A 23,114-nucleotide genomic window follows, 5' to 3' on the forward strand; every position below is an offset into this window, starting at 1 on the left:
TGTGACTTCAGGTGAGTCATTTAATGTTTAGGTGCAGTTTTCTCCTGGGTAAAATGGTACCAATGACCAGTTCTTTGCTGGGAAGTTGGTGGAAATTCAGGAATAATTGCTGAGACAGAGCTGGTTTTGACAATGGTCCATGATCATCTCTTTCCTGGAGACTGGGATGGAGAACTTGACGCATACATAAATGGATGGAAGGGTGGGTAGGTGAATGGATTAATGTATAGGTGAGTAGACAGAAGGGTGCATGGATGGGTAGATGAGTAGTTGCATGGGTAAATGGAGAGATGATTGGGTGGGTGCATGGATGAGGAGATGCATAGATGAATAGGAACATGGGTAAATGAAGAGTGGGGTGGTTACATGAATGGATGGATGGAGGCGTGGTTGGAGGCATGGTTGAATGCATGGATGATTGGGTAGGTGCATGAATAGATGATGGATTGATTGATGCATGGGTCTTCTTCTTCTTCTCCTTCTCCTTCTCCTTCTCCTTCTCCTTCTCCTTCTCCTTCTCCTTCTCCTTCTCCTTCTCCTTCTCCTTCTCCTTCTCCTTCTCCTTCTCCTTCTCCTTCTCCTTCTCCTTCTTCTTCTTCTTCTTCTTCTTCTTCTTTTTTGGTTTTTCGAGACGGGGTTTCTCCATGTAGTTTTGGTGCCTGTCCTGGATCTCGCTCTATAGACAAGGCTGGCCTCGAACTCACAGAGATCCATCTGGCTCTGCCTCTTGAGTGGATCAAAGGCGTGCACCACCGCCACCCGATTGATGCATGGGTAAATGAGTGCATGGATGGATGGGTAGGTGAGGATGGGCGCATGGATGGATGCCCCCAGAGATGCAGGATAAGTCCTCAGCCATAGCTGTAAGAGAATTTCAGACCCTAGCGTAGGTACTGGCTGAGTCTGGGAAGCATGAGGTTTTTTTGTTTTGTTTTGTTTCTGTCTGTCTGTCCATCTGTCTGTCTGTCTGTCGTCTGTCATCACATTTGCTTCTTGTCCTCGCCTTCTCTGACTCTTACTTGCCTTCACCCCTCTCCTGTGCTGTAACTGTCTCTCCTCGGTTCCCATCTCCCACTGCCTTTGATTCTTGGGCCCCTTTCCTCTCCCTGTCCTTCCTGCCCAGGCAGCAGGGTCTCAGGACTTACCTTTGCACTGTGTGAGAGCCCGGATGCTGGCCAAAGCGTGGCTCCAGTTTCAGAGACCTTGCCTTTTAATGGCAGTGCCATAAAGAGAATGCCCATGGCAGGTTCCAGTGATGGAAGAAATTCCAGGCATTGTCCCTCGTGCTCCCAGAGTTCCCTGCTCCAAAGGAGATGTGTCTCTTCCCTCCCTCTAACCAAGCTGCTCTGTCCCCTAGGCTGGTGGATGACCGCTGTGTGGTGGAGCCTGCAGCTGGGGACCTGGACAACCCCCCCAAGAAGTTCCGAGGTAAGACCTCCACACCAGCTGTGAGCATCCCTCCTGGGCCGCAGGGTCCCAGACCTGGGTCTGGGTCTACCTCCCCAGTCTGCCCGAGACCACCCTCTTCAGCCTGTGTTAACCTTGGCCTGCACTGTATCATCTTGGCATGGCACATTTCTGCTTTTCCTTCCAAGACCACACCCCCTTCCCTGGCACACCCACTTCTGGCCAGGGGCCCATTCTCCCCCGAATTCCCAGCCACTCACAGGGCTTTCTTTGTCTGTGTGACTGTTTTTGTTTTTTTCTTTTTTTTAAGGGAATAAAACTGGGAAAGACAATTGCTCAGGCCTCAGGAGGCCCAAGGGAGAACCCTTCCCTGTGCCTCAGTCTCCCCATGTGTGATGTGAAGGGACCGGAGCTTTTAACTCTTCATATCTACTTGCCTCAGGCTATGTGTGTGTGTGGCTCCTGCTGGATGGAACCCCAGAGCCCAGGCATGGCTGTGTCCTGTGACCTAGTCAAGTGCTTTCCCCTGAGGAGGTTCTGTCCTCCGTGGTGGTGGGCTCCATAGCCCTGGAAGTAGCAGGGCTGGATGAAGGACAGCCTGGCTGTTCTTGGGCCAAGCAGGGGATTGCCTATGAGGGCTGACATGCACTAGACAGCCGGAGCCTGGGCGTGGTGGGAGCAGGCAGGAACATGCCAGCATGATGCCACCAGGTCTGCAGTGTGGTTGGTCTTCTGGGAGAGGCTGGTGGGAGATGTCGTCAGTCTAAATGCTGGGCAGGGGTGGGGCTAAGACAGCCTGACGGCATCCTTCTGCTGCATGCTGCTGGGGGTCCTGCCTGTCTGTTGGGGGTGTGGTGGGAAGTGGTGGGGGTTCCTGGCCTGGAGAGGGCCCTGCCTGCATCAGCGCGTCTCCACCCATGTTTCCGTCATGGGCTTCTGACTTGTCTAAGGGGATGTCATAGGCTGAGGCGGGCCTCAGCCGCTGTGTGGGAATGACCTCTGGTCCTGAACCCTTCACACCACCATCAGCCTTCCCCCGCCCACACCTGGCTCTGTGGTCCCTCACCCTGTTTCTACATGGGGCTGCTCTCCCTCCTCCCTCTGGCCACAGCCCCTTCTGCTCCCCACAGGGACTGGCCACCCCTCACCTCTGCACCTGCTGTCACCTCACAATCTGCCCTCTGCAGCGTCCCATCCCTGCTCCCGACTCCAGTGTGACCTTCCCTGACCGCTGGCTCCAGTTCCGACCTGTTTAGTTTTCTGCATCGCGTGAGTCCAGCGTGCTCTGGGTCCCGTGTAATTTGCTTATTCTCTTTGTCTCTCAAACCCTTGTCTCTCTCAGGGTTTTAGCTGGGTGAGTTCAAACTTACTGTGTAGCCACGATGGTTACATCTGAACCAAATGCTGCCACATCCCAAGTGCTGAAGGTTTCACTGCTGTGTGTGGGGGCGCCTGCGCGTCACAGTGCACGTGTGGAATCTTTCTGTCCTGGTGGGGTTTGAACTCCAGTCTGTCTGTCTTTTGTGCCCCGTACCAGAACATTGGGGAGGCTTTAGTCTGGCTTTTGTGTTTCTGGTTTTATTGGGAGTCTGCCTCCTAGCTCTCGTGGTGGGGGGAGGGGCAGAGAAAGGTGACAGTTTCTTGGGGCCCCTGGCTGCTGCCAGAGCAGGGAAGGGATTGTGTGGACAGGGGTGTGTGGCAGGCAGGTGACAGGGAGGTGGCTGTGGTAGGGGAAGATATGCCCTTGGCTTCCAGTGGATAGCTTGGGGCCAATATTTGACAACAAAAAAGCCACTTAGTAGAACAAATACCCTTTTGACTTCTCGCGTTCTTCCCACGCCTCCGTCCCCTCCTCTGTGGTTTCCCAAGGCTTGGGGACAGGGACCCCTGGAGGTCCTCTTGGCCTCAATGGCTCAGCCTGTACCGTGAAGCATGACAGAGGGACCCAGGTTCCACCCATCACCTTCTGGGGGCTTTGGGGTGCAGGAGCCCCTTCCAGCCTCCCCATGGTCCTGCCAAGGCCCGGCTCATGCCAGTCTTGAACAGGACCTGTTCTCTGCAGCTTCCGGCTGGCAGGCGCCAGTTGGAACATTTAGAACTTGGGACAAGACTCAGGACTCCAGCCTCTTCAGGCTGAGGCTCAGGCAGTGCCTCCCACCTGAGGCCGGCCTTTGTTGGTTCGCGGGCTTCCCTGCAGCACCTTGGCCCTCCCACTGCAGGGTGGGGCCGTGGTAGGCATCTGGAAGTTGTCAAGTCATCACCAGACTTTGTTCTGGGGTCCCCAGGCATTCTGCCCTCCCATCTTGGGGTGAGCCCAGCCATTGCTGAGGACTCTTCTTGCCCACAGCTCACCGTCCAGCCCTTCAGTCCCTACTCCATGTACCTTCTGGGCCAGTGAAGCCCCTGGGCCCTCAGTCCGCTTTGGCTTTCCTCGTGTGTGGTTTCAGCTCCATCCACTGTTTGCATCACCCCAAGCCTCGGCTTGTTCGGGGAATTCTTTCCAGACTTGGCAAGGCCCTGGGAGGCCCAGGCTGCTGGTGCCAGCGGTACCTCACACCAGCCCAGCCTCTGATGGCTGTTCTTGCCGTAGGTGTAGGTGCTGAGGGCTGGGCTTCCATTCTGTGCTCCTCTGGTGAGGCCAGGGGACGCCAGTGTGGGAGAACTGCAGCTTTTCTTGGGGGGGGACCTCAGGAAGCCCCGAGTGCGCGCCTCCAGGCACAGACACCTGGACTAGTGTGTGGAGGTCACCTCGCTGCTCAGACTGGTGGGAGGAGGGGCATGGTGGCATTCCTCTGCTTACATAGCTGGGAGCCCCTCCCCCAGCTTTCAGCCCCGTGCACTCCCCCCCACCCAGCCCTTTTGGAGCTGGTAAGGTAGCTCAGTGGTAGAGAACTTGCCTGGTATGCAGGGGGCAGGGTTCAATCCCCAGTGTCACAAAACGAACAAAAAGATACTTCAAAGCCAGGTGAAATGACCCATGTCTGTCATTCAGTACTCAGGAAGTTAAAACTAGTGGACCGTGGGTTCCACACACCTTTAATCCTGGCACTCTGAAGGCAGAGGCAGGCGGATCTCTGATTTCCTGGTCTAAATAGCAAGTTCCAGACCAGCCAGAGCTACATCCTGAGACCCTGTCTCAAAACAAACAAGCAAACAAACAAAAACCTATCAAAACAAAACAAAAAAACCAAAAGAAAATGGAGAAGGATCAAGGAAGACCCCAGAAATTTTCACACACACGTCAAGTTGTTTCTGTCGTTCAGGGCACTGGTTCAAAGTGCTTGCCATTTGGACCTAGGGATAGAGCAGGAGCATACAGGGCGGTTTTGACCTGTGCTAACGGTACCCTCTGTGCAGATCATTGTCCTGTCCTGCTGTCCTATGAGATCTACTCCTGCTGCATGTGGCTGGAGGCCACAGCCTAATTGCTGTATAGCATTCCACGGCAAATCCGCTGACTGGCTAGCCTGTTAATGAGCGCTGAGCTCAGTTCCCATACACGTCTCCTTGGCTCACATGTGAAGGTTTCTCTGATAAGTTCCCATAAGGGGATTAGCGGGGTGGGAATAACACGCCTCTATCCTGTGCAACGACTCTGCAGCCTTCACTGAGGTGACCACCCTCGATCCCTGTGGACTTGGGTATGGAAGAAGAGATTTGAATCAGTTCTGTTGGACTCTTTTGTTGAGGCAAGGTCTCTCTCATGCTGGCCCAGCCTTTGTGGTCTTCCAGCTTCTGCCTCCCTAGTACTGAGATCACAGGTGGACAGACACCCCACATGTCTAGTTGTCTGGGGTGCCTAGGTACCAGGGCTGTAGCCATGTGGTTCCTCCACCCCACCAGTAGAGGGTGCACTCTTGTGAGTGGCTGTGTGATACTGTATTCTGTCCACTCCAGGCAGTCTGTGGACAGTCAGCTTTCCATTGTCCGTGGATGCCTCTCTGCATGGCCGCATCTCCAGCAGGCCATGTCAGGAGGCTCCTGGCATGTTCGCAGTGGGTGCAAGCATACACCGTATTGGGCTTTGGCTTGCTTTTCAGATCTCTAGCGCGCTGTCTGGGTGTGCAAACGTGAGGAGGCTGGAGGTCCATCCTGGGTGTTTTTCCTCAATTGCTCCTCACCTTGTGTTTTTTTTTTTTTTTTTTTTTTTTTAGATTTATTTATTTATTATGTACACAGTGTTCTGCCTGCATGTATCCCTGCAGGTCAGAAGAAGGCACCAGATCTCATTACAGATGGTTGTGAGCCTCCATGTGGTTGCTGAGAGTTGAACTCAGGACCTTTGGAAGAGCAAGCAGTGCTCTTAACCTCTGAGCCATCTCTCCAGCCCTCCTCACCTTGTTTTTTGAGACAGAGTCTCTCACTGAGTCTGGAGGTAATCAGTGTGGCTAGTCTGGCTGGCCAGCACACCCCAGGACTCATCCTGTCTCGTCATCCCCAAGGCTGGCATTACAAGCAACTGCTGCTGTGCCTGGCTGTAGGTGCTGAGGATTGAACTCGGGTCCTCGTGCTTGTGTGGGAGCACTCACTGAGTCGCCTCCCAGAAGCCCACAGTTGGATAGCTGCTTGCCTGGCATTTGTAAGACCCTGGGTTCAGTTCCTAGAAGTTCATTCTCTCCTCTCTCTTAAATATTTATAATAATAATTTTTTTTAGCTTATTTGTTTTTTTTGAGACAGAGTCTCACTATGTACTCCTGGCTGGTTTGGAACTTTTTACGTAGATCAGGCTAGCCTTGAACTCATGGAGATTCTTAGGCCTCTGCCTGTCAATTGCTGGGATTTAAGGCATGTGCCATAGATAGATTTATTTCTGCCTAGGGGTGTTTTGCCTGCATGCGTGTCTATGTGCTACCTGTGTGCAGTCCCCATGGAGGTCAGAAGAGGGCATTGAATCATTTGGAATTGGAGTTACAGATGGTTGTAAGCTGCCATGTAGGTGGTGAGGTCCCAGGTCATCTGCAAGAGCAGCCAGTACTCTTAACTGCTGAGCCATCTCTCCAGCCCCTCTTTTCTCTTTTTCATTTAAAAATTCATTATTTTCAATTTCTTGGAAAATGATGTGAATATAGTGTTTGTAAAATTCCATAGTTTTAATTATTATTTAAAAAAAATCACTTACTTTTAATTGTGGTAAAATATACTTAACAAAAACAAAACAAAACAAAAAAAAAACCCTCCCTTGCTGGAGCTGGAGAGATGGCTCAGCAGTGAAGAGCACTGGCTGCTCTTATGAAGGACTGGGTTTTGCTTTCCAGCAGTCATGTTGGGCAGCTCACAAAGCCTGTAATTCCAGCTCTAGGGACCTGCACCCTCTTCTAGGCTCTGAGGGTACCTGCACTCATATGCATATATCCATACACATAATTTAAAAAGAATAAATCTTTAGCTGGGTGGTGATGGTGCATTCCATTAATCCCAGCACTTGGGAGGCAGAGGCAGGTGGATATCTGTGAGTTTGAGGCCAGCCTCGTCTACAGAGTGAGTTCCAGGACAGCCAGAGCTGTTACACAGAGAAACCTTATCTCAACTACTGTCCCCCCTCAAAGATATTTAAAAGAAGATCTATGCTGTGTGTGTGTGCGCGTGCGCGCACGCACACACACACATACACTTTTCTTTCAGAGAGATGGCCAAGTCTATTCTTGAACTCCTGATCCTTCTGTCACCCCTTCCCAAGTCACAGGCCTGAGCCACCACCATGCCCGACTCTGTCTTAACCATTTCTTAAGCATTTAGTTCTATGACATTCCAAATGTCATGGTGCAGCCATTGTTGTTAGGTAGCTGTCCCGTCCACCCCCATTCTGCTTTTAGTGTCCATGAATCTGGCCATTTAGAAACTTCCCATCAGTGGAAATAGTGTGTCCTTTTGTTCCTGGTCTGTGTCACTTGGCATAACGTCCTCAAGGTCCATCTATGTTGTGTGCGTGGTGAGGGTCAGGATATCGGTCTGTCTGTCTGTCTCTCTCTCTCTGTCTCTGTCTCACTCTCCTTCTCCCTGTCTGTCTGTTCGGGCTTTTGTTTGTTTTGAGACAGGGTCTGATTCTGTATCCCTGGCTGGTCTTGAACTCATTGTGTAGCCCGGGCTGACCTCCAACTTGGCAGAGGTCCTCCTGCCTCAGCCTGTCATCTGCTGGTATCACAACCATGCACCATGATGCAGAACTTCAGCATTTCCTCCCTCCCTCCCTCCCTCCCTCCCTCCCTCCCTCCCTCCCTCCCTCCCTCAGTATGGTTTATTGAGTATACTGCAAGGCTCAGGCCAGACAGTAACTGAGTGCCACCTGAGGCCCTTCTTGCTGCTATGTGGCTTTGCTGTGCCTTCCCAGTGTGACTTGTTTCAAGGTACCCTCTGAAGGCCCCATGGGCTGCTTCCCATCTTTTCATTCCTGTCCTTAAGACAATGTAGAGGCCTTTTACCCCTGTAGTGGGACCATCCAGTAACAGGACATGGAGAGCACCATGCTTCCATCCATACTGCCACTTGGTCCGCTCCACACCTTCCAGCCCTGCAGCCTAAGCACGCACGCCACCTTTTTAACTCTCAGCAGCTGTCCGCGCCTTCGAAGGTTATGCTTTCCTGCTACTGCATGTACCACGGTCTGTGTTTGGGCCCTGCTCGGGTGGATGAGAACTTGTGTGGCCTGCTCCCCACTCCAACTCTCCCAATAACACCCACATGTAGTTGTAAATTCTCCATCTTCATCCTATAAACCCAAGACCCTTTCCAGCTACCCCTCTGTTTAAAGGTATTTCTTTTAAAGCTTTATCTGCTTTATTTTATAGGTTTGAGTGTTTCCCTGCATGTATATCTGTGTACTGTGAGTGTGTCTGGTGCCCAAGAAAGTCAGAAGAGGGTGTCAGATCCCCTGTAACTGAAGTTACAAATGGTTGTGAGCTACCGTGTGGGTGCTGGGAATCAAAACCAGTTCCTCTGCAAGAGCAACACGTGCTCTTAGCCTTTGAGCTACCTCTTGAGCCCCAGCTACCCATCTTTAAAAGTACTCATTCCAGGGCTGGAGAGATGGCTCAGTGGTTGAGGGTGCTTGCTGCTTTTGTGGAGGATCTAGGCTTGGTTTCCAGTACCCACTGCCTGTAATCCACCATCAGGGTATCCAGTGCTCCAGTTCTGGCCTCCACAGGCCCCTCACATGGGGCACACACATGTACAAAAATAAAAACAAATGTTTAAAAAATGCTTATCCCGCTGGGCAGCGGTGGCGCACGCCTTTAGTCCCAGCACTCGGGAGGCAAAGCCAGGCGGATCTCTGTGAGTTCGAGGCCAGCGTGGTCTACAGAGCGAGATCCAGGACAGGCACCAAAACTACAGAGAAACCTTGTCTCGAAAAAGCCAAAAAACAAACAAACAAACAAACAAAAAACCCAAAAACCAAAACAACAACAAGAAACACACACACGCATATCCCAAGGGCTGAGAATGTGGCTCAGAGGTAGAGTGTGGGGCTCTGGGTTCCACCCTGAGAGACATCACAGGAGAGTGCATTTACCTGAGACCCCTGGGACCTGCAGTGGCCTGGGAGTGTTCCTAGCTTGCGGATGACTGTGATGACCTCTGGTTTATCACCTGTGGATGACTGTGATGACCTCCAGTGCTCAGGGGATGACGGTGATGACCTCCAGTGCTCAGGGGATGACTGTGAAGGGTGAATGTGGACAGATGTCTGTAGAGTCTATATAGCCAGGTCCTCCTCCTCCTAAGTGCTGGGATTAATGGGATCCAGGGCTTTGTGAATGCCGTGAAAGCCCTCTTCCAGCTGAGTCACATTCCCAGCCTGCCTGGGCTTCCTGTAGTCGGTGACTGGCCTTCTGTGGAAGATCCTGCCCTGTGTCCCCTGGACACCCCCTGTACCCTCAGCCTTTCCTGGTGGCCTGTGATGCTGTGGGCTCCTGGCTCCCTTGCCCGATTCCTATCTCCCATGCTGGGAGAAGCTTCTGGACCCCTCCAGGTTCTAACACAGCTGCCTTTGGGCAGAGCACACTGCACAGTGAGAGAGATCCTGTTTGTCCCATAAAACCTCATAGGAGTAGAGTGTGGGCACCAGGGAGGGTCTGTGCTGGGCAAGCAAATGCATCTGACAGATTCTGGGGGTTTCCAGGGAAGATTCAGGACCAGGGCAGGAAGGTGCCTCACTTCCTCCCCCTCTTTTGGGTGTGAATACAGATCTTGTCCACACAGGTTCTGACTCTTAGTGACGTATACTATTCCTTTCATGGGGGCCAGGCATCCTTCAGAGTTGGGTAAGGGGTCCGGGGATGGCGCACCACTCTTGCAGAGGATCGGAGTTCAGTGCCTGACACCCATGTCAGGCAGGTCACAACTGCCTGTAACTCCTGCTCTAGGGGATCTGACGTCCTCTTCTGGCCGCCTCAGGAACCTGCACTCACATGTGTAAACCACCCCCCCAATTTAAAATAAATGACATCTTACAAAAATAAGTTGAATAGAGAGTGAGAGCCTGGGGAACAGCTCATTGGGAAGAGGTGTTTACACCAACCCTGACCGCAGGGGACCTGGGGATGAGATGGGGCCTTAGCATGGCCTGGAGAAGCAGGAGGACCCCAGCTGCATCCCGAGGGCTGAGCAGAGCCCTCATACACACGGGGCGCATCTTTGTAGAAGGGCCACCGCTCATGCTGGGGGTGCAAGGTGGGCTTGGTGTGGAGCCCTGGTGGCCTCTCTGTTTAGAATTACAGCTTGCCCCTCCCTTTTCCTCCTCCACGACACTGGCCTCTCCCCTCAACAGTCTGGGGACCTCTGCACCCCACAGGCTGATGGGAGATCAGATCTGCTTTAGATTCCCAGGGCCTGATAGCCCGCGGTGACCTGGAGAAGGACATGGCCTTAGGGAGAGCATGACGGGTCTATAGGAGGAGGATCCTGTCCTCCTGACTTCCTGTCCCCTGCCCCCCATCCCTGCGCTTTCCCGGCATATGTCTTCTGTTGGACCTGCCCCCAGAGTTTGTAGTCTGATGCTCAGCTGCAGCTGTAAAGGGTTCTTTGGGGCGACTGAAGCCAGCTTTCCTCAAGGCTGTGACTCTCCATGTCATGTCGGGGTGTTCACAACGCACAGGGCTGCTCTCCCACACCTGCTGGTGTGCACAGCCATCCACCCCCGGAGCCCATCTGCCCCCGGAGCCCATTCGCCCCCGGAGCCTGTCCGCCCCCGGAGCCCATCTCCCCTCCATCAAACTTCAGGCTTTTCCAGCTGAGGCCTCCTTTGGCGAACTAGAAATTTAGGATGCCATTTTTGGAGTTTGGGCTTACAAAAGTGACAGGTGTCTTGTTTCTTGGCCAAAATGAGAAACTCAGTAGTGATTTCTGTTTCTGGACCTTGATTTTTGTCCTGACCAGAATCAAGAGGCTGAGAAGCGTTTAACTTGTTGTATAAGGGTTCCCGGGGGAAGGGGTACTCTTATTTGTCATATACGACAGTGGGAAGAAGCCATTCCACAGCAATATGGTGTTGGGAAAACAGTCCAGACTGGGGGCAATGGTCTAGCCTCACCCCAAAGGGGACTGGGGAGTATAAGCTGTCCCTCGCACAGTGGGGATTGCACTGTTAGATGTCTGGATCAGCTGTGAGATGGGGGTGAGCCAGGGAGGCAGGGCAGTCTGCTAAGAATAACTGTCCACATTGGCAAAAACCAGTATGGATGTCATGGAGTGAGGCCTAGAGGCCAGGAACATCTGGTAACTTCCCTAGAGAGAAAAAGATGCCTGTCCTCCCCTAAGGGAGACCTCACACCCCACTTTTCTGAGACCTCACCATTGACTCAGCAGACTCCTGGAGGCTCCAATTTCTCTTTTTTTTTTCACCTGCCTCCCTTCCTTTCCTTCCTCTCCTCCTCCTCCTCCTCCTCCTCTTTTGGTTTTTCAAGACAGGGTTTCTCTGTGTAACCCTGGCTGTCCTGGAACTCTCTTTGTAGACCAGCTGGTCTCGAACTCACAGAGATCCGCCTGCCTCTGCCTCCTGAGTGCCGGGATTAAAGGCATGTGCCACCACACCTGGCAAATTTCTTCTTAAGATTTAGTTTTATTTGCTTGTGTGTGTGTATGTGTGCACATGTGCGTGTCTTTGCACATGAATGGAGGCCAGAAGGTGGCACCAGGTATCTTCCTTCTTTACCCACTCCTTTGAGGCAGAGGCTCTCCTTGTACCTAGGACTTGTATCTCAGCTGGGCTGGAAGGCCCCAGGAACCCTTCTGTTTCCACCTCCACCATGGCTGGGCTTACAGGTGTCTGTGCAGATGCCCCATTTGTTCCGTGGGTGCTGGGATCTGAACTCCACGCCTCATGAGTACTCAGCAAGGGCTCCTAGGCTCTGAACCATCTCTTCAGCCCCTGGGTCTCTAGTGTTCATGCTGTTCTAGCTGTTTCCTGTTCCACCCCATGGGCAGGAGGCTGGGAGAGGCTGGGAGACTGGGGTTCTGCCCTGAGCCCTGAGCTCTCAGCTCTGACTGAGTCCCCATCTCTTCCGATCCCACCGCAGATTGCCTCTTCAAAGTGTGCCCCATGAACCGCTACTCGGCACAGAAGCAGTACTGGAAAGCCAAGCAGACTAAGCAGGACAAGGAGAAGATCGCCGACGTGGTACTGCTGCAGAAGCTGCAGGTGTGTGCACACGGATGTGCACGGCACTGGGGCCCACCGCACTGGGGCGCACGGCACGGATGTGTACCGCACTGGGGGTACTCGGCATGGATGCGCAGTGCACTGGGGCGCATGGCACTGGCGCGCAAGACACTGGCGCGCATGGCTCTGGGGCCCATGGCACTGGGGCGCACGGCACTGGGGCGCACGGCACTGGGGTGCACGGCACTGGGGCGCTCCGCACTGGGGCGCACGGCAGGACCTCCGCTCCTCATGGCCAGTGGGAGCTTCATGCATGAGAAGAGCGTTTTGAAAATCCTCATGGACAAGACTGGCCTAAAAGGCCATGAGTCTGGGCCGGCAGGGAGTGGAGTGCCTGTCTAGGAACCCAACGTCTGCATAAATCCTTGCTGCCAGTTACAAGATGGGCATAGCTCTGTGCCAGGGCACATGACTCAGCGATTAGATAGAAACAACCCAAACCGCTGTACTCAGACTTATTAGTGGCTTCTGAGGAGTGACTCCGAGGAACCTCATTTGAGAACCTTGGGTCTCGTCTTAATCTCCCATTTGCTTTATAGAGCTGGAGCTTGGGGCTCTTAGACAGGGCCTGTCTGCCCGTCCTGTGAGTCTGGATTGAGTCGAGGCAGCCCCTAGGTCTCTGACTCCCCCTGAGTTTCTTGGACTCATGTCTGGTGTCGTGGTGCTGGGTCTGCTGGGCCACAAGCTCCTGTGAGTGGAGTCGCAGCTCGCACACTGAGTTTCCTCTGAACAGAGCTCAGGTCTCGCCCCCGACAGTGGGAAGCTTGGACTGTGGTCAGCAGCTTGTGGTATGCCTCTGAGCCCCGTGCCCTGAGGGCTGGGCACTGAAATAGGGGCTGGGTGGATCCACCTCATAGCTGTGACCTGGCTGTAGAGGAGGGGCAGAGGGGCTGCCTGAGCCCTGGTCTCCGGGTGGGGCTGTCCCAGGCTTCCTCCCTACAGCCAGTGTAGACTGAGGCTGAGCTGGGGATGAGACACAGGGCTCACACCTGAGTCAGAGCCTCACACTATAGCTTTATGGAGGGTCGTGCATAGCTCCCCGCAGCCTCTGTAGCCTGGCTTGATTTACCCTAGGCCTGGTAACAGCACAGAGTGGGAGGAAAGGGCAGAGGGGCCACTGTCCTCAGAGTGTGCTTGTCTGATGGAGGAGGCCTTTCTTCAGGAAGGTTCTGGGCTGATGGCACAGTTTAAAGAGCTTCCCCTAAGAGGTAATGGAGCTCGTCCTTGAAGCCACCTGAGCTGGTGTGGCATCAGGGGAGGGCCTGGAGCCGTGAGCAGGGGTCTCTGGAGTGGGAAGTGGCCTTTGCCCAGCTTAGTCTGGAGTGGAGGTATCCCAAAGAATGGGGATAAAGAGCGTTTAAGTGGCTGGATGTGTCAAAGGCATGAGGGCTCAGGGTCCTCCGAAGGTGCCCTCTAGGGTGGGATCAGGCTTCTCGGCCATGGTGAGCTGTCCACTGGCTGCCCTCTGCACTTGAAGTCTCAGGCCATTGCTTTAGTGGGAGGGATTTCCCCATCCCGAAGGGCCTCTTGGATGCAGCACCAGAGCCTGGGGCCAAGGGTGAGTGTGTGTGCGCCTGGAGGCACCTTCCTCGGGAGCAGCTTCTGACACACACACACCCCCCCTACTCCCCCACCCCCCGTGTGTCTGCAGCACGCGGCCCAGATGGAGCAAAAGCAAAACGACACGGAGAACAAGAAGGTTCATGGTGACGTGGTCAAGTACGGCAGTGTGATCCAGGTGTGGCTTTGGTGCAGAGCACTCCCTGCTGTGTGTGCGCGTGCGTGTGTGTGCGTGCGTGCGTGTGTGCGTGCGTGCGTGCGTGTGTGTGTGTGTGTGTGTGTGTGTGTGTGTGTGTGTGTGGCGTGCATATCGCTAGTAGATGGCTTCCTAACACCTTTTCAGCTGCACCTCTGCACTGTGCCCAGAGGAGAGTTTTTAGCTCAGGGGCCGTGAGCACATACGGAGCTAGGCTCTGATCTTAAAGTGTGGCTTTGCCTTTCTTCTCCTGTGCCTCATTTAGTTCGTTTGGAAACAAGCCAGCAGGGACTGGAGACAGCTCGGTGGTTAAGAGTCCTTGCTGCTCCTGCGGAGGACCCAAGTTAGATTTCCAGCCACCACAATGTACCAGCTTACAACTGTCTGTAACTCCAGTTCCAGGAGGTCCAATGCCTCCTTCTGGCCTCTTGGGTACTGCATGCACATAGTGCACGTACATGCACGCAGGAAAATCCTTTCTACACGTAAAATAAAAATAATCTTAAAGCAGGGCCAGGGATAGTGTTTGTTAGATTGGGATTGACAGGTGACGTGGAAATAAAGGTAGACAGGCACCTACAGAAGCGGGATTAGTCTTCAACCAGAACTTCTGAAGTCTCCAGGAAGTGGAGACTGCCCACTGGGTGTGGCGTGCTTGGGTTCTGGTAGGACGGAAAGGAGATGGAAGATTCCATCTGCACGTCAGTTCCCCTGCCTTCTCAGGGTGGTAGATGCCACGCGGAGATATGCCTGTCCTCTAATCAGAGGCTTCTGGGACCTAACAGCCCACAGGTGCTATCAATGGAGTTAACTTTGCTTTGCCAAGCTTCTCAGTCCACCTGAGGCCTTAACCCTGCATTGTTTGCCTGTGGGGAGTGTTGTCAGATTCTGTGTAAGACTAGCGAGGGCAGTAGATGTGGCTTAATTGGTACAGTGCTTGCTTGGCGTGCACAGAGCCCTGGGCTAGACCCCGGAGTCTCATAAACTAGGTAGGTGGGTCTCACCTGCAATCCAGCAGTCAGGAAGTACAGGCAGGAGGGTCAAAAATCTCAGGTCATCCCGGACTGTGTCTGAGAAAAGATGACATGGCTGAAATGTGCCTAATTCTTGTTTCTTCATGGAGGTGCGGGATGAGCCAGGACCTGTGCGCGCTTGGCAGGTCGTCTCCTGCTAAGCTGCCCCTTGGCCTGGCGAGCAGTTTTGAGACTAGCTGCTTCTCTGTGACAAGGTCTGCATGTTTGCGACTGTGTGTGTGTGTCGCTGTGTATCGGCCTGTGACAGTGTGTCCGACATCCCGGGTGTCCTCCTCCCCGAGGGCCTGGCCTCCCAGGTCTGGTGGCCTCACTCCTGCCCCACCTGTACCTCAGCTTCTGCACATGAAAAGCAACAAATACCTGACCGTGAACAAGCGGCTGCCAGCCCTGCTGGAGAAGAACGCCATGCGGGTGACTCTGGACGCTACAGGCAATGAGGGCTCCTGGCTCTTCATCCAGCCCTTCTGGAAGCTGCGGAGCAATGGGGATAACGTGAGCACGAGGCCAGGGCCGGAAGGGGCTGGGCGGAGGTGTGGACCCCCTCCAGGGGGACAGAGCCGAGGGAGGAGACCCTGGTGGAAAATGGACTCCTGTTCTTCTCGCCTCTCTTTGCTGTCTGTCCCCTAAGGTGGTCGTGGGGGACAAGGTGATCCTGAATCCTGTCAACGCAGGGCAGCCGCTGCACGCCAGCAACTATGAGCTCAGTGACAATGCTGGCTGCAAGGAGGTGAGTGGGGTGGGGGAGGTGAGTGGGGTGAGGGAGGTGAGTGGGGTGGGGGGAGGTGAGTGGGGTGGAGGGAGGTGAGTGGGGTGGGGGAGGTGAGTGGGGTGGGGGAGGTGAGTGAGTGGGGTGGGGGGCGCGTCTGGGGCTGAAGCTCCACTGAAGACCCCTGGCTTGTGTGTACCCCTCCCCGGCACTGGTGGTGCTGCCTGGAACCCTGGGCCCCACTGCCTCCCTCCCAGTGTGGGATCTCCTCCTTCACCCCACTGGCCAGCTGCCACAAGTCCTGGCTAGGGAAGCACCCTGAGCCACTACAGGAGCTGGGCTGGCTTCACTCTCCCCCCCATCCCCTCCCTCTCCCTCTCCCCCTTCCCCCTCCCACCAACCCCTCCTTCTCCCCCTCCTCCTTCCCTCTACCCCTTCCCCTTCCCTCTCCTCCTTCTTCCCTCCCCTCCCCTTTCCCTTCCCCTCCCCTCTCCCCCTCCTCTCTACCCTTTCCCCTTCCCTCTCCCTCTCCCCTCCCCCTTCCCCCTCCCCCTCCTTAGTCTTCAGCTCTAGCACTAGCTCTTGGCAGCTTGCTCTGCCAGCAGCGTCACCAGCCTGCCCGCCCCCCACAGGTCAACTCTGTCAACTGCAATACCAGCTGGAAGATCAATTTATTCATGCAGTTCCGGGACCACCTGGAGGAGGTGTTGAAGGGGGTAAGCTTAGAGCCCTTTCCTCTTCCCGTCGAATGGCTGCCTTGGCTCTGTACCCCTTCAGCTCCCTCTACCTCCAGGAAGTCCCCATGTGTCCCAGTGTGGGAGCCCACAAAGGTCTCCTAGTGAGATCTGGGCTTGCTTTACACAGCAGGGCTGCACTAGGGATGACTTGACCATGTGCCATGTGCGTGGTCACCAGGTGCTTGGGATGGTCTGCACTTGGCTGTGCTCAGGGAGGTCTTTTGCTCCACCGCTTGGCGTTCCTTTAAAAGCCCTTCTTTAGAAGAGACAGAAGGGGCTGGTGGGTTTTGACCCAGGCCCTCCCGAGGTTATCCTGTGTTTCTGTCTCTCTCCTCTGTATTTCTATCTAAATCTCTTATTCCTCACTCAAGAGTTCCTGGGGTAAATAAATGTGGGAGCTGGCCCCCTACATCCCAGCCATCTCTTCTCCCCTCGGCTCACCTCATTTCCTTTTCTTGCAAAGGAATATCAGAGTCCTCCTCACCCTGTCCTCCACCTTAGGGTGGCCACATCCTTGGAGCACACCTTCCTGTCTCTGCCTTTTACTCTGTGGGCTCCACATTGTGCCCTGAGCTCTCTTGGGCAAGGAAAGGCTGCTCCTGCCTGCTACCAGCAGTCAGTGCCTGCCCACCTGCCGTCGGGGTGGGTTGTTCCTCTTCTCTGTCCCCATGCCAGTGTGTGTACTGGGGGAGGAGGCAGCGGCAGGCCAGGGAAGGGCTGGCCCGAGAGGCAGAGCAGCCGATGGCCCTGCAGTGAATACTGAGCCACCAGGGCGAATGTTTGCAAAGCCTAAAAACCAAGTTTCTGATGGAGAGGCAGGTTAGGGGTAGGGAGCAGAGTGTGAGGCACCCTACTTAGGAGAATATTCTGGGGAGCTGTGGGGGTGCTAGGTCTCCAAGCAGGTGCCTTGAGGCCAGCCTGCTCCCTGCTCAGAAGCCCCAGGGTGCCCTTCAGGGCTCTCCTTCCAGGCTGTGCTTAGACACGCTGCCTCCCTCGTCCCTCTGAACCTTGTCAACCTGGGTTGCTCAAATGCTTTCTCCCTCTGTCCACTGAACCTTAATACTGTCCAAGCGTCAGCCAGAGCCCAACCATGTGCCCCTCCCCAAAGCCTCCGGTGACACGTTCTAGTCCCAGCTCTGGGCAGCGTGTATAAAACAAGCCCTGGGCCCAATTCCGCCATCCCCACACTAGCTTCTGGTGAGGCCGTCATGGTGTTGCGGTTAGCTCCAGACAAGCTAGAAGCAAGGCAGTCTCATGAAAGCCCACCTGTGTGTGCCTTCCTCTGCACTGGCCACACTGTCCCTGGGTTCTGCTGGAGGGACTGAGGCAGTCTGGATACAGATGCATCACTCACTTCCACCTGACAGGTGTCCCCTGAGCACTGTGTCCAGAGGCAGGTTCAGTGCAGGAAGACAGATAATCGCCATTAGCCGATCATGGGGTGACAGCCGTGCTCTGAGAACCTGCTGAGTGGCCGCCGCAGGGGGAGGGAGTATGCAGGAGGGATTCAGGTGTGGGACTGAGGCAGGGACTCTCCCACTTGCCCCTGGCTGCGTGGCTCTTGGCAGGGTGCCCCCCTTCTCTGCCTGGGTGGTGTAGCGTTACTCCATCAAACCTCGTGATAAAGTGTCTGCCGGAAGTCGGAGTGGCTCCCATTTGACAGAAGACACAGCTGAGGCTCAAGGACATTAAGGAACGTATCGCAGCCCCTCACACAGTGTGAAAGCGAGATTCAAACTCAGTTCTCGTGTAAGGTCTGGAGGTGAACAAGCCATGGCTACCACCCTCCAGCTGCCAGAGAGCAAAAGAAATGGTGGGTGGGGGTGTGAGGAGAGGGTGGCCCTGGGCTGGGAGACTGAGAAAGGGGAGTCCTTCCTGCCTTCCTGGACATGGCATTAGAGGCATCTGGAGGTCCAGGAGGGAGGAGGTGCCAGGTGGGTTGGAGTATGCAAACCTGAGGTAGAGGACTGTGTACAGCACCCGGCTGCCCTGTGGCTTCTCGCTCACAGCTCATGGGGTCCGGCAAGCTGCCTCTGAGGGACTGGGCCTTGCACCGGGTCCCTGAGCCTGGGGGCCTGACTGCGAACACCGGACCCCCTCCCTCCTAACCCCGCCCACAGGGAGATGTGGTGCGGCTGTTCCATGCAGAGCAGGAGAAGTTCCTCACCTGTGACGAGTACAAGGGCAGGCTGCAGGTGTTCCTGCGAACCACGCTGCGCCAATCCGCCACCTCAGCCACCAGCTCCAACGCACTCTGGGAGGTGGAGGTCAGAGCCCACACTCTGGCTTCACCCCCCCCCCCTCGCCCCCTCACCCCCCGCCCCCGCCCCCTAGAGGATGGAGTGTCTGTCCCATCCTTCCCCTGGCCCCAAGAGGCCAGGGAGGTACCTGGGCACTTGGATCCCCACAGGCTTCCCAGGGTCTGGACTTCCTTTTCAGTCCTGGTCCCTCCTCTCCACCTCACCCTTACATGTCCCCAGGTGGTCCACCACGACCCCTGCCGAGGCGGGGCGGGACACTGGAATGGTCTGTACCGTTTCAAGCACCTGGCCACAGGCAACTATCTGGCTGCCGAGGTGAGTGAGGAGCGGAGTGTGCATGGCGTCTGTGTGCTGGGGACACAGGCTGCATGTGCACGCTTGCTCATGCACGGGCCTATGGAGAAGGGACCGTGAAGGCCTCCTCTGCACAGCTCTCCTAGGAGTCACACGGCCTTTGGGCCTGGGGTAGGCGCCTTGGAGTGCCTTCTGGGTATGACCCTGTGTTTGGGGGCAGTGCTGATAGCATAGTAATCCCCCCTCACCTTGTACCTCCGTTCAGGAAAACCCCAGCTACAAAGGTGATGCCTCAGATCCCAAAGCAGCAGGACCGGTGAGGAGTGGGACAGAGCATCTGCCCGGGCGGGGGGCGGGGCGGACCTGGGAAATAGGTGGGATGGACGGAGGAGGCCCCTCGGGTGGGGCCTGAGAGGAAGGATGGGGTCTCGCCTGACCTGGGGGTCCTCACCCCAGGGGGCGCAGGGCCGCACAGGCCGCAGGAATGCAGGCGAGAAGATCAAGTACCGTCTGGTAGCTGTGCCACATGGCAATGACATCGCCTCCCTTTTTGAGCTGGACCCTACCACGCTGCAGAAAACCGACTCCTTCGTGCCCCGGTAGGTGTGTGCCGGCCACCCAGGGCCCTTGGTTTTGGGGGCCTCTTGGATCTGCAGTTTTGAGACCTGTTTGAGCTGACCTGCGCACAGGCACAGCCTCCTTTGCTGCTCTCCGGTCTGCCCTGGGCTTACTACACAGTCCTCAGCACTTGGCCCAGTCCAGCCAGGTGCTCAAGCACAAGGCGTGAGATCAGTGGGATCCTTTGTTTGCAGCTAGGCACCTGGAGAACCCAGATGCTGGCTGGGGGGGTGGGGAGGTCAGGCTCCCACATCTGTAAGGCCCCACCAACCCTAAGAATGTAGAGTGTCACATTCCTGTGGCTGGGGCTGCGCCTTGGTTGGTGGAGAGCTTGCTGGCAGGCACGAAGGCCTGGGTTCAGTATCTAGCACTGTGTAAGCCAGGGGAGGCGGCTCCTGCCTGTGGTTCCAGCAGGCAGGAGACCAGGCAGGAGGAGGATGTTATCCTCCACCACGTAGAGAGCTTGAAGCCAGCCACGGCTGCAGGAGACCTTGTCTTTAAGAATAAAGAAATAAAGCCGGGCGGTGGTGGCGCACGCCTTTAATCCCAGCACTCGGGAGGCAGAGCCAGGCGGATCTCTGTGAGTTCGAGGCCAGCCTGGGCTACCAAGTGAGTTCCAGGAAAAGGCGCAAAGCTACACAGAGAAACCCTGTCTCAAAAAAAAAAAAAAAAAAAAAAAAAAGAATAAAGAAATAAATGAAATATCACAGGGTTGTAGGATGACTCCACAAATAAAGCACTTTCCGTCCAAGTGTGAGGACCGGAGTCTGCATGTCCAAAACCCACGGGAAAGCTGGGCGGGAGCGAGGCCCGCCTCCCAGCACCAGGCAGAGACAGGGAATCTCCATAGTCAGCGGCAAGCCAGATGCTGCTACACGATGAGTTCCTGGTTCAACAGGAGGTCCCTGTCTCCATAGAAAAGGAAGGAAGTGGCCTTATGCCAACCTCCACGCACTCAAGTCTGTACACACCTGTGTACACATGGGAACATGTATGTGCACACACAGGTGCATGCCTCAAAAAATTCTGAGCCATCCAGGCCTTAGTGTTTTCTGGCTGTGAGACCTCAGGTAGCTGTTTCCACCGCCCTGCCTCAGTGTGTCGTCTGTGGAGTGGGAATATCCAGGGCCTGTCACTAGGATTTCTGGGGAACTAACAAAGGAACCATTAGCCCCTTGTCCCTAACCCGACACTCTTGGGGGCTTGGTTTGTCCAGGTGAATTCTGGCCCCGTGTTCACCAGCAAGCATTGGTTTAGGGGTCTGCGTGCATGAGGGTACTGCAGTAGAGACAGGCCCCACCCATCCTCAGTACCCACACCGTGGAGGTGTCAGAGCAGAGGAAGAGGACCGTGTTGGGGACTGGTGAACGGAGAGCGGCTGTGGTCTGTGGCACCCTCCCTCACTGGCTCTGGCCTCTCACCTAGGAATTCCTATGTGCGGCTGCGGCACCTGTGCACCAACACATGGATCCAGAGCACCAACGCGCCCATCGACGTGGAGGAGGAGCGGCCAATCCGGCTCATGGTGCGGGCCCTGGTGCATGGGACTGGGTCCCGCCCGCCGGAGCCTGTCCCTGGCACCCTGCTGACCCTTGTCTCTACAGTTGGGCACGTGCCCCACCAAGGAGGACAAGGAGGCCTTTGCCATTGTGTCTGTGCCGGTGTCTGAGATCCGTGACCTGGACTTTGCCAACGATGCCAGCTCCATGCTGGCCAGTGCTGTGGAGAAACTCAATGACGGCTTCATCAGCCAGAATGACCGCAGGTACGCTGGGGAGGGGTGTGTAGCAGGCTTTCTCGGACCACCAGCCCCCAAATCATGACACAGAAACTTATTTATTTATTTATTTATTTAGGTTTTTTTCTAGACTGGGTTTCTCCGTGTAGCTTTGGTGCCTGTCCTGGATCTTGCTCTGTAGATCAGGCTGGCCTCAAACTCACAGAGATCCGCCTGGCTCTGCCTCCTGAGTGCTGGGATTAAAGATGTGCACCACCACTGCCCGGCGACACAGAAACTTATTATTAATCATGACTGCTTGGCCTTATGCTTGTCACACTAGCTCTTACAACTTAATTTAACCTGTTTTTCTTCATCTATGTTTCGTCTCGGCTTTTTTTTTATTTTTATTTTTTGGTTTTTCGAGACAGGGTTTCTCTGTGTAGCTTTGCGCCTTTCCTGGAACTCACTTGGTAGCCCAGGCTGGCCTCGAACTCACAGAGATCCGCCTGGCTCTGCCTCCCGAGTGCTGGGATTAAAGGCGTGCGCCACCACCGCCCGGCTTTCATCTCGGCTTTTTACCTTTCCGTCATTCTGTATGGCCTACTTTCCTGCTTCCTCTGTGCCTTCCTGGCTGGCCTTGGGCATCTTCTGCTCTTTCTCCCTCATTCTCTTCTCTCGAGACTAAGATTCCTCCTCCTACTTGTTCTCTCTGTCCACCAGCCCTGCCTATCCATCTACTGCCTAGCTATTGGCCGTTCAGCTTTATATTAGACCAGTCAAGTGCTTTAGACAGGCAAAGCAACACATCTTTACATCATTAGACAAATGTAACACATCTTTACATAGTTAAAGTAATATTCCACAACATTTCCCTCTTTTTCTCTAAGTAAAAAGAAAGGGTTTTAACTTTAACATAGTAAAACTATATACAATAAGAACAGTTATCAAGTAAGAATTTCACTTACAGCATCCAATCCATTTATATTTGACAAATTCAGAGAAAATACTCCATTATTTATTCTATCTTGGTGAGTCCAAAGTTTTGTACCTAATTTACCTTCTATCATAACAAAGGAAAACTGTAACTATAACTATCTAGTCTTCAACTCCATCAAAGATCCTAGAAGGCTATAATATTACCTGAGTAAATAGGAAGTGCAGAGCAAGCAACTTCCAAAACTATAGAAATGACAGAGACATCTATCTGGCTGCCTGGTCAGTCACCCAAGTTTCCTTTACAACTTTGGGGCATCCATCTTCAGCCTACAGGCCTAGAATATCTGGCAGACTTTTCTAGGAAGCAGGAATTTTGAAGGACTGTCCTGCCTTGTTCTGGCAAAGTTCGACAGTCACTTTTCCCTTGTGTCCTGCATGTCCAGTTTGTACAGCACACTGTCACCAGTCAACGCAAGGGCAGTTTCTTGTCCAAATGGCTAGCTTTGCCACAATGAAAGCAAACTCCATATGGAGGTTCTTCGATGCCCGTCATCCTTTCTGAAGTAAATTGGTGCTGTCAGGAGCATCCATGTCTCACTGTCATGAAAAGCTGTATGTTATAAAAACATCTTAAATGTCATATTCTATAGGTCTCTGAAGCATTTGAAGATCACCTATCTATCTAAAATATATCTATTTAACCTAGAAAACATACCTAATGTGACTATAAGTTTGATTATTATAGATGACTAACTACTAACCTCCATTTTTAATTATACATTACATTTTAAAATGAGCTGTGTAAGAGTAGAAACATACAGTATAACAAAAATAACTTTAAATTTGTATCAACATACCAAAATCCATACTAACGTAAAATATTTGAGGTTAATAGTTGTCTTTCTATCCTATATTCCTATGTCCCCCTAAATGATGACAAACATCTATAACCCACCAAATGACCAAAATCCACCCACCCACCTCTTGGGA

The 23,114-nt window shown here is 54.1% G+C and overlaps 1 protein-coding gene across 4 annotated transcripts in view; it reads left to right on the forward strand.

Annotated features, from left to right (window-relative positions):
* The window catches only part of Itpr3 (inositol 1,4,5-trisphosphate receptor type 3), a 71,271-nt gene that overhangs the window by 16,558 nt on the left and 31,599 nt on the right, over window positions 1-23,114 (forward strand). For 2 of the 4 annotated variants that reach the window (XM_052744347.1, XM_052744346.1), the window contains exons 2-13: window positions 1,358-1,428; window positions 11,920-12,041; window positions 13,714-13,800; window positions 15,186-15,344; window positions 15,481-15,579; window positions 16,191-16,274; window positions 18,416-18,562; window positions 18,776-18,871; window positions 19,116-19,166; window positions 19,307-19,449; window positions 20,894-20,993; window positions 21,073-21,233. In XM_052744347.1, coding sequence (XP_052600307.1) covers window positions 1,358-1,428; window positions 11,920-12,041; window positions 13,714-13,800; window positions 15,186-15,344; window positions 15,481-15,579; window positions 16,191-16,274; window positions 18,416-18,562; window positions 18,776-18,871; window positions 19,116-19,166; window positions 19,307-19,449; window positions 20,894-20,993; window positions 21,073-21,233 — 1,320 coding nt within the window. Of the gene's footprint in view, window positions 1-1,357; window positions 1,429-11,919; window positions 12,042-13,713; window positions 13,801-14,165; window positions 15,047-15,185; window positions 15,345-15,480; window positions 15,580-16,190; window positions 16,275-18,415; window positions 18,563-18,775; window positions 18,872-19,115; window positions 19,167-19,306; window positions 19,450-20,893; window positions 20,994-21,072; window positions 21,234-23,114 lie in introns of those variants that run through there. The other 2 variants (XM_052744348.1, XM_052744349.1) reach the window with 2 other exon arrangements.

Source organism: Peromyscus californicus, unplaced genomic scaffold, assembly GCF_007827085.1.
Source record: "Peromyscus californicus insignis strain IS unplaced genomic scaffold, ASM782708v3 Scaffold_19__1_contigs__length_69161282, whole genome shotgun sequence".
Lineage (NCBI taxonomy): Eukaryota > Metazoa > Chordata > Mammalia > Rodentia > Cricetidae > Peromyscus > Peromyscus californicus.